The sequence below is a fragment of the Mandrillus leucophaeus genome, unplaced genomic scaffold (genome assembly GCF_000951045.1).
Source record: "Mandrillus leucophaeus isolate KB7577 unplaced genomic scaffold, Mleu.le_1.0 Scaffold219, whole genome shotgun sequence".
NCBI lineage: Eukaryota > Metazoa > Chordata > Mammalia > Primates > Cercopithecidae > Mandrillus > Mandrillus leucophaeus.
This window is the reverse complement of record NW_012102243.1, coordinates 732,033-742,675: the sequence shown is the minus strand read 5'-3', so window position 1 is coordinate 742,675 and position 10,643 is coordinate 732,033. Positions and strand designations below refer to the sequence as shown.

General features: G+C 58.7%; 1 protein-coding gene across 1 annotated transcript in view; it reads left to right on the top strand.

The window, feature by feature from the left end:
- INPP5A (inositol polyphosphate-5-phosphatase, 40kDa) overlaps positions 1-10,643 on the top strand; it is a 147,862-nt gene that overhangs the window by 102,215 nt on the left and 35,004 nt on the right. Inside the window, exons 8-9 of the mRNA XM_011980830.1 lie at positions 1,191-1,286; positions 1,444-1,518. Of these exons, the coding sequence (XP_011836220.1) occupies positions 1,191-1,286; positions 1,444-1,518 (171 nt within the window). The remainder of the gene's footprint in view (positions 1-1,190; positions 1,287-1,443; positions 1,519-10,643) is intronic.

The window sequence follows — 10,643 nt, the reverse complement described above, 5'->3', positions numbered from 1 at the left end:
GCTGTCCACACGGGGTGCCTATGCCTGCCGTGGGCACGGGCCCTCGCTGTCCACACGGGGCTTTGATTTCTCCCAGATGTGGGTCTCACGCTTCCCTTGTTTGGCGAGGTCCTAGGCATTCTTGTTTTCATGACTTCTGCCAAGCTCGGAGAGCTCAGTGCCCACAAGGGCCCCGGGTTGGGGCCAGGCGCTCCCCATGGCTATTCTACCCAGGGAGGGGTCTCCAGCTCTGTCCTCCCTTTAGGGACTGACCCTCAGTGATCATTCCCTGCATTGTCCTGTTAAGGCAAGAAGAATTTTCAAAACAGGCCTGAATGTCATCCTTCACAGTGATCTGCGCCGGCCAGGACCGTTCCTCCTGGAGCAGCTCAGCTGTGCAGTATGGCAGAGAGGTCGGCTCTCACTCAGCCTCTCTCCTCTGCTGCCCAGACGGCTGCCCCTTCCCGTAGCCGGTCAGGCCACTGAGCATCCGTGGGCACCAGAGGCCACAGCCCTGACCCTGCAGCACTCCTGCCTCAGCCCCTGTGCTTGGTCCTCCCGGCCAGTGTGGTCTCCAGGACCCCGGCGGAGCCCCGAGCTCTTCTTGGATCCTGTCCACCTGCCTCTGGGCCCCTGCCCACCCCAGCCTGCACCCCAGGGACTGGTTTGAGCCAGTTAACACCACAAAGCAGGCGTGTGACCTTAGCCGTCCCTCCCACATCGGCTTCATCAGATGAGCCTGTTGAGACCATTCCCGGTCAAGCCTTCTGAAACCCTTGCCCATTGTCGTAATCAAACAGCTCTCGAGGGAGTTCAGGGACGGGAGAGCGCGAGCGGGAGGAAGCTGGCCAGGTGCCCCCACAGGCACCCTCTGTGCTGTTCTCAGTGCTGCTGTGCCTTCGGAGCCTGCTGGTCTTGCTCTGGCTTTTGCCCCGAAGCAGCTCTGTGGGCAGCAGCAGCTCTGGGGTAGCCTCACGGCTGCAGCCACGCTTTGCTGGGGAGCAGCCAGCCTCAGGTCCTTCGCACGTGTGAGGGTCAGCTATGGTCAGCTATTGCAAGAGTGGCCCCTGACCCCAGGTGTGGAAATCTGGGTGTGACACCAGCTGCTGTCTGGAACCGGCCATCCCATCCCACTGACGCGGGCTGTCGGGTGATGCTGCCATGGGCAGGTGGGCCCCCCGGGACTTATCTCCGTTGCTGTCTTTCCGCAGACGCTCTGCACAAAAGCCACCATGCAGACGGTCCGGGCTGCTGACACCAATGAAGTGGTGAAGCTCATATTTCGTGAGTCGGACAACGACCGGAAGGTGAGTGGGGCCTGTGACTGGGCGGGTGACACATGGGGCCTGCGCGGGACTCTGCAGCCTCCCTCAGAGCCGCCCTGCCTGCCCAGGGCAGTGGGGCCGGGGGACACGCACAAGGCTAGGGGAGCTCAGGTGCTCATGGACCGCTCTGACTTCACAGGTTATGCTCCAGTTAGAAAAGAAACTCTTCGACTACTTCAACCAGGAGGTTTTCCGAGACAACAACGGCACCGCGGTGAGTTTGTGATCCGGTGTGGCAGCTCCCCCGTCCGGGGACACCCACACCCCCAGGCCCTCCCATTACTTCTACTTACCTGGGACCACCCTGCCTTGTCCCTGCCACCTCCAGGGCTCAGCTCCGAGCCGGTGCAAAGCAGACTGCCGGGGACACACGTTGGGTGCGTCCTGCACCTCGGGCCGGGTTCGGTGGAGGCTCCGTGTCACTGTCCTGTCCACAGGCAGCATGACGCTCACTTAACCCATCAGCTTCAGAGACCCCCATGTGTGTGAGGGGAGACGCTGGTGCTGTGGGGTGGGGAGGAAACCCCCTTGTCTCAGAGTGGGCCGGCGGGACCTCAGGCTTCGCTCTGAAGTGGGAGACTGAAGGGAGCAGGTTCCCCACACTCCCGTCGCTAGACTTGCTGTGTGTGGGTCTGTGTGTGGGCACGTGTGTGTGCACTAGTGCTTGCATGTGCACATGTGCACGTGAGTGCGTATCTGCATCTGTGGGATGGGTGTGCCGCTGTGTGTCCATGAGCACGTGTGTAAACTGAGGTGTGCGTCGGTGGGAATGTGAGGCTCAGGTCAGTCCACGGAGAGGCGGCCCCTGCCAGAGGCAGCCCTGGCTGCTGGACCTGCTGTCGGTTTTGAAATCGTGAGTCTTCCCTTCGAGGGATTAGTGTAGGCAAGCGCTGAGGGGTGGCCTACACACTCTTTTTACAATTTTGTTTTTTTATTGTGGTCTACTTTTGTCCCATTTTTGGTGTATTTACAAATGTTTATCAGCGTAAAGAACCACATAGTACCTGGCTGGGGCCCAATGTGCGGCCTCAGCTTATTTCTGTAAACACGCCCACCGTGGCGAGTCCAAGCCACACGTGATGCTGTGTGCAACGAGCCAGCGTCCAAGATCTGGAAATCTCGGCATCGGTTCCTAGGGCTGTCCCGAGCCAGCTGTGGTCCCCCCGGCACTGTGTCAGGGCAGGCGGCCCGTCCTCAGGAAGCTATCGGGGAGTGGCTGTGGGAAAGGTGAGGGAGCACAGGCGGGTGGACCCAGGCCGGTGCAGCTGCATTCACATCGTAGCGTCCTGGGCCAGCTAGGTGTCCGTGCCTCAGTTTCCCCTCGTGGGGTGTGAGGGCTCACGGGTCAGTGCATGCAAAGTGCTTAGGGAGAGCTGGAGCCTCTCAGTGCCAGACAGAGGGGCATGCCCAGCCCAGCAGATACTGCCAGCCCCTAGTCCCAGGTCCAGAACCTCCACTCCAGGATGGCATTTACTGCCTCCCCAACGGCCCCCCAGATCCCACCTCCTGTCCTCTCGGGAAGTCACTTCTGCCTCCTGCCACTCATCAACCCAGAGCCCGAGGCTCCCGTGATGCCCGCGCCTCCGCGGTGCCCGGGCCTTCAGTGCCAATTCCCTCTCACCTGCTGCAGGAGCCCATGGCCCCTTCCCCCACTGGGGCGGCTCAGGCCTTGGTGTCCTGTCCCCACAGGGCCCCATCGGCCTGGGAAAGCCTGAGGTCTCCTCCTCTTCTCTCCATCCAGGCAGGCTGGCTTTCCTCCTGCTCTGTCTGTGGGAGGCACCGGGCACTCTCCCCAGCTCCACCACCTGCGCTTGGTGGAGCCCCTCCCCCCTCCTTCTCAAGCCTCCAGAGCCTGGTGGGGCGGCCTGCCTGTGGCTCCCACTGCCCCTCTGTGGCTCTTCCTGTGGGACTCTGGGCCCCAGGGTGCTTCCAACTGCGGGACACTCCCAGGTGGCACATCCCGGCCTCATCAGTGGGGAGCAGGGAGAGCCTGGGGAGCATAGGTGTCTGGGTGGAGGTGGATGCCCAGGAAGGAGACAGGGCTGCTGTCCTCGCAGCTGCATGGCTGCTGGAGCTTGGAGGAGGTGCTTTCAGGGTCCCTAGCAGGGCTGGCTCCTCAGTGCCGCGAGGTCTCCAGGTACCTTGCACAGGGCGTGAAGAAAGTGGAGGGTCCCTGGGAGGAGGATGCCAGGGCGGCCAAGAGAGATGGCACGTTCTGGAAGGAGCAAGGTGACAGGGAAGAGGGAGGCTCCGTGGGCCACAGGTAGGGTGGTAACGGGGGACAGGTTCCAGCTGGGGCTGCGTGGAGTGGGGTGCGGCATGGAGGGGCTGTGGCGTGGAGGGGGTATGGCTTGGAGGAGGCACTCGGCGTGGAGCCGGGCGCACGGCATGGAGGGGTGCTTCCAAAGCATCTGGGAGCAATTGTCTTTTGTATGGGTCCAAAGCCCTCCTTTTCTCTCAGCATTTCGACACAGAGCACACCCCTGCTGTTGGCAGCCACCATACTGTACAGTGTTTCCTACCTTTAGAAGAAAACTAACCTGAATATTTGAGAGAACTTTTGGATTTGATTCCGAACAAAAACACCCTGTGGGGTTGAAGCCACACGAGGCACCCCGTGTGATTGCGGAGGCCCCACACGCTGTGTCGATGACGTCGGGAGTCCCATGCAGAAAGGCGGCCCGAGCTCAGGAGGCGCCTTCCCAGGCTGTTTCTCATGATTTCTCCAAAGAGCTGTGAGTGGAGCCGGCGGCTCGGCATTGCTGTCCTGCTTCTCAAATCCTCTCTGCTCGGTGCCTGGGACGACGGCGCCTTCGGGAACACCCCATGGGTTCCTGCTGACCTGGGTGCCGGCGCACCGAGTCAGTCGTGCCCAGAAATTGGGAGTTGTCCCCATCGACGTAGGGTCAAGATGGTCAGCCCATCTCCACGGCCCGGTTAAACACACAGCACCGCAGCCGTGGAGAACAAACTCTCCGTCTGCAGGGTGGGCGTGCCTGCACCGGACGCAGCCCCAAGCCCATCGCATCCTTCATCAACCGCCGGTGTTGCACCCGGCTGACAGAAATTTAATTCAAGCTGGCTCCTGAAAATAATTATTGTATTTTAAGAGTAGTAATCATTGGCCGGGACATGATTGAATGTGTCCATGCCTATTGACTTTTCCTATGATTTATAGCTTTGTTTAGTCGATATTCCCATCGAAATTGTATAATTAATTATAAGTGTGGCTGTCAGGGCTGCAGGATGGAGTGCCCTGGTGAGGATTTGGAGAGATTAAATTTTCTTCGGCTGTCCCAGGGCTGGGCTTGGGAGTTTCCGCAGCGCCGGCCTCTTGGAGGGAGGTGTTTTCTGTGTGTTTAGCAACCGCTGTAGCCTCAGGTGCATTGATTTTCTGGGCCTCGTTCCTTTATCAGCGCCGGTGTCTCTGCAGGAGCGGCGGGAGCCGCGGCCGGGGCAGCTCCTGACAGATGCGCAGGATCAGCCACTGCTTTGTCATTGTCCACACGGCCCTGCCTGCCTTCACTTTGTAATCAAGAAGAATGTGGGAGACCTTGTGAAATTGGTGATCATGTTTGTGAAAAATCTCAGAGATACAAATTATCAATTCAACAGCAGCGTGTGCAGTTTGTAATCAGAAACCTCTGCTGTCTGGTATTTTGTTCCAGCTGCAGCAGGGGCCTCACACACTTCATTCTGGGGGCAACAACCCCCATGCCGGCCATGCAGGGCGAGGCTCCCTCCAACTTCTCAGAGCTGGTAGCCGAGCAGGGACATGCTGGGACCCTCCCGCCCCACAGGATCCCCCCGTCACACAGCCGCCATGGTCCCTTCGCAGCTTTGCATTTGCATCACGGTCCGGCGAACCTCTGCCTCCCCGGTAGGCGGGAAGGCCCCAGGGGGTAAAGACCACGTGTCTGGAGTGTCTGGCACAGTTCCCGACACAGGAGCAGCACGGGGAGCCCGCATCCGATGAGGATGGAGGCAGGCCCAGGCCAGGACGCCTCTGTCAGGAGACAGGCTCACAAGTGAGCAACGGGGATTCCCAGCTGGGCTGCCCCGGGGTTTTCTCTCAGACACCGGGCTCAGGGCTGGTGAGTGTGAGTGGGGGCGAGTGCCTATGGGCCTGGGGGCATCACAGAGGACAGAGGACAGCCTGGGGCCCGCATTCCTCCACACCCTGGCTCCAGTACGTTTAAGCAGCTTGAAGGTTCAAGTTCATTTCAAACCACACATGAATTTCCTTTTATTTTTGCTTTGCACTGCCAAAACTGGGGGCCTCCTAACTCAGAAGACAGGGTGGGAATGTGGCCTTGGTCCACTGAGCAGTCCTGAAACACCCACCCAGGCAGGACGCTGGCCGAGGAATCCCATTCAATCCCCATGGGAAGGAGGGGCCCCCGGCCACCGAAAACCGTGGGCAGCCCCAGCCTGCTCCTCCTTCCCGAAAACCGTGGGCAGCCCCAGCCTGCTCCTCCTTCCTGGAGTTTTCCAGCTTCCCCACAACTTGGCTTGGGGTTGTGCTTATCGGAGTGTGTGTGAGCGTGTGAGTGTGTGCGCACAGACGTGTGTGAGGCATATGCATGTGAGCCTGTATGAGTATGCATGAGAGTGTGTGCATATGCATGTGAGCAGGTGACTGCATGTGTGAGTGGGTGTGAGCATGTGTGAGTGTGCAGGCATGTTCGTATGAGCATGTGTGAGCATGTGTGTGTGCAGGCATATGCATGTGAGCAGGTGTGTGTGAGCAGGTGCGAGCGTGTGTGAGCAGGCATAGGCATATGAGCAGGTGTGTGTGAGCAGGTGTGAGCGAGCATGTGTGAGCAGGCATAGGCATATGAGCAGGTGAGTGCATGTTTGTGAGCAGATGTGGGCATGCATGAGTGTGTGTGAGCGGGCATGTGCATGTGAGCCTGTATATGTGTGAGTGTGTGTGCATATACATTTGAGTGGGTGTGTGTGTGAGCAGGCATATGCGAGTGAGCAGGTGTGTGTGTGAACAGGTGTGAGCGAGTGTGTGAGCAGGCATAGGCATATGAGCAGGTGTGTGCATGTTTGTGAGCAGCCATGAGCATGCATGAGCGTGTGTGTGAGCGTGTGTGCATATGCATTTGGGTGAGTGTGTGTGAGCAGGAATATGCATATGAGCAGGTGTGTGTGTGAGAGCAGGTGTGTGCATGGATGAGCGTGTGTGAGCAGGCGTGTGTATGTGAGTGGGTGTGTGTGAGAGCAGGGGTGTGCATGGATGGGCGTGTGTGAGCAGGCATGTGCATGTGAGTGGGTGTGTGGTGGGGGTGGTTTGGTTTTTAGTTAGAAAGTTCAGGCAGACCCTAGCCGTAGCAGTCGAGGCCTGAGGGAGGCCCCGGCCACCCAGGAGCAGGTGCTGACCACAGAGGGGGCTCCGGGGGCCTGACGCAGCTCTGCAGGTCTCTCTTGGAGACTGGGGACGCCTGGGGAGTGTTCAGTGGTGACAATGAAGGGACTCCATCATTGGGTGGTTGTATTTGCAGCTAAGAAGTAAAGATGGCAACACACTCAAAATCCTCCTGGCCTGGAATTCCTCAGCCCGGTCAGGAACTGAAGAGCAAAGTAAGGGTGTGTGGTGTGCTTTGAGGGGGAGTGTGTGTGTACACATGTGTGCATGTACACGTGTGCACTCGTATGTGGTGTATGTGTGTGTGCGTGTACCTGTGTGCATTCATGTGTGTGTGTGTACACATGTGCACTCATGTGTGGTGTGTGTGTGCATGCGTGTGTACACATGTGCACTTGTGTGTGTACGTGTGTATACAGTCATGTCACATAACGTTTCAGTCAACAACAGACTACATATATGACTAAAGTTCGATATTCTGACGATGGGGCTGAAAGCTTCCTCTCGCTATGTGATGTAGCCGTTGTGACATCACAGTGTGGTGGCACTGGTGTGAAGGAGCCACTGCGTCGCCAGCCATGGGAGAGTCTGGCACACGCAGGGATGCCCAGCGCGTCGTACTTCAGAGTGACAATAAACGACTGTGTTACTGGTGTCTGCGTTTCCTCTCCCACACTTCTTACCGTCACTGTAATGCACTCCTTCTACTTAATAAAAAAAGGTGCCTGTGAATAGCCTCAGGCAGGTCCATCAGGCAGGCCCACCGAGAAGAAGGCGCCGTTATCACAGGAGATGAGGCGCCGTTATCGCAGGAGATGAGGGGCCGTTATCGCAGGAGAAGAAGGCTCCGTTATCGCAGGAGATGAGGCGCCGTTATCGCAGGAGATGAGGCGCCATGCGGGTGGTTGCCCCGAGGGCCTTTCCATGGGACGCAGGGGTGGCAGAGAGGAGTGTCGACGATCCTGACCCTGTGTGGGCCTAGGCTCTTGTCTGTGTCATTGTCTTCATTTTTATCAAAAAATGTTTTAAGATTTTGAAATATTAAATATAAAGAATAGGCAAAAAGTTTATAGAATATATAAACAGAATATTTTATACAGCTATACAATGTGTTTTAAGCTAAGTGTTATTTGACAAAAGAGTCAAAAAGTTGAAAAACGTTAAAGTTTGTAAAGTAAAAAAGTTACAATAAGCTAAGGTTAACTTATTACGAGAAAATACATTTCAGTACATTCTGTTACTCTCAGCGTCTGTGCTCGGTATTCATAAAGTCTGATATTCTGTTACTCTCAGTGCTTGGCATTTATAAAGTCTGCAGTGCCCAGTTGATTCCAGGCCTTCCCACTCACCCCCGCCTGCTCACCAGCTCACCCGAGCCCCTTCCAGCCCTGCCAGCTCCCTTTGCGGCCCCACGGTACAGCCCAGGCGTGGAGCGTACGCGCACTGTGATGTCCCTCAACGAAATATCCTAAGGATGTGTTTCTCAGACCAGATCCCCGTCGTTACATGGCACGACTGTGTGTGTACAGAACCAAACAGCCTGGATGGATGACCTGGTGGCTGTTGAGGGCTGGGCCACAGCGGAGCAGAGAGGCTGGAAAGCCAAGCCCGACAGCCCAGCACCATGGCCTGGGTCCCCAGCTGACCCCACGGGCCCGTGCGATGGCGTGGGTCCCCGGCTGACCCCACGGGCCCGTGCGATGGCGTGGGTCCCCGGCTGACCCCACGGGCCAGTGCCATGGCGTGGGTCCCCTGCTGACCCCACGGGCCAGTGCCATGGCGTGGGTCCCCTGCTGACCCCAGCTCAGCTTTTTCCTGTTGTCCTGGACTGTCTTATCTGTGGGCAGGTGCTGAGGAAGGACCCCCAGAGCTGCTGAAAAGCCTTAGACTGTCCTTTGTCTCCTCTCATGAGGCGTGCAAGGCCAGGAGCTGCTCTCTGTGGATGTGGGTCGTGTGGGGTCTCCTGTGGCTCTGGGCCACATGTTGTCTCCCGTGGCTGTGGGACTCTCCCACGGCATCCGGTGGCCCCATCTCCTGAGGGTCGGTTTTTGTCACTTGGAGTCAGACCCCTGTTCTTCCTGAAAAGGATTGGAAAGCTGGGTTTTTAATTTTTCCGCCATCACATTTCCATGTCAGCGCAAATCATTGGTGCAGCCAACAGTGACCTGGAACTTTGTTTACATTTACGGCGAGGTGTTGCACAGACCTTTCTCCCCGAAGGCGGAGTTCTGGCTTCCAGAGCACGCGCGTGGTGTGCCTCTGACTGAGGCCCTGAGTGTGCAGCAGGTCAGCGTGGCCCAGGCCGCGGTGAGGACCTGTCCACACACTTGGAGCCCCCCAGGGACCAGCAGTGTCCTTAGGGGGACAGGAAGTCCCCAGGCCCCTCAGCGCCAGCTTGGATGCACCAGGGAAGACCCCCAGGGGAGTGAGGGGTCCTCAGAATCCTGTGACCTGGGCAAGGGTCTCTCCACCCGTGAGTGTACAGAGGAGGGTCAGGGGTCTTGTACCCTGAGGCGCCTCATGGGCTGTGCCCAGACTGAGAAGCTGTGGCCACACTCCGTGGCTTCCGCCTCAGGAACTTTGGAAGGGTGCACAGGCCTGGAGTGGTTCAGAAACACACGAGCCTGGGATTCCCAGCTTCCAGAACCTGCACCAACGGGCATTAGGGGCTGCCTGGGGCTTTCGCTGCTCTGCTGTGGTGACCGGAGGGGCCCAGCATCAGAAGTTCCAGTAGGTGGGGCTCCAGGTCGGGGTATGTCCCCGGCCACCCCCATTCCTGCTAACATTGACGCTCTTGGGAAGGGAGGTGGTGGGGGACTCGCAGAGATGTCCAGCTGCCTGCAGTGAACAGTCTGTGTCCTGCGGTCCAGCGCCCTCTTCACCCTGCAGGAGCCCCAGCCGTAAGCATCAGTGGCCCCCTTGCCCTGCAGGAGCCCTGACTATAAGCGTCACTGAAGCACAGCCAGCCCCGGCCCCATGCCCACGCCAGCCCACGGAGGCAGCCCTGGCATCCCCGGAGCCCCCGGCCCTCTTCAGAGTCCCCTGGCCCTGTTCTCCCTATTCTTGTTCACGTGCCCCTTGGTGTGCAGTCCCTTGCTCACTGTGCCTGGCACATTCACCAGGCTGGGGCACTCACTCAGGGCTGCGGCCTCGCGACTTCAGTGCTCAGCCACGCAGCACCGTGCTCACAGACCCCACGCTGTGGACCCTGGCGGCCAGAGGCAGGGATGACCCGCCTGAGCGATAGCCACACCGCACAGGAAGCCCAGTGCTCTGCTCTCTGAAGCTAAATGAATTCACGTCGGCCAAGAGCTCTGTCTACTCGCTCCCTCTGCGCACAGGCCCCACCTCTGCAGCACCTGCTGCTTCTAGGAAGTGGAGCAGCTGCGGCAGCCCCAGGCCCTCAAAGACCCACACGGGCAGGCACAGCCCGGGCCTGGCTGCAGCCCAGATGGGTGCCAGGCCAGCACTGAGGATCAGGGTGCTGAGGACTTGAGGGGTGCTGGTGGTTGCTGGAGCCAGAGCCAGGGTTGGACGCTGTGCCGCACACCTGCGAGGGATGATGGTCCTTCTGGGCTCCGGAGTTCCCTGAGTGCTCCATGAGAGCTGTGGGCCCGCGATGAGCAGAGCCCTCACTGCAGGAGGCCATCTGTGCCCCCGCACTTTGGTGCTGTCCAGGACTGTGTCCCCCACAGCTGTGAAGGCCCTGGGGTCACTGCAGAAGGTTGGAGTAATGCCAATCCAGGACGACTTCATTAAGGACGTGGCATCAGAGGGCCCCGCACAGCAGAGCCATCGTTCTGGCTCACCTGAGTGGGAACTTTGCTGAGGGCTCTCCTTTCCCCTGTGCCCATCTCCCTCTCCTTCCCCCTGTGCCCATCTCTCCTTCCCACTATGCCCATCTCCCTCTCCTTTCCACTGTGCCCATCTCTCCTTTCCCCTGTGCCCATCTCACTCTCCTTTCC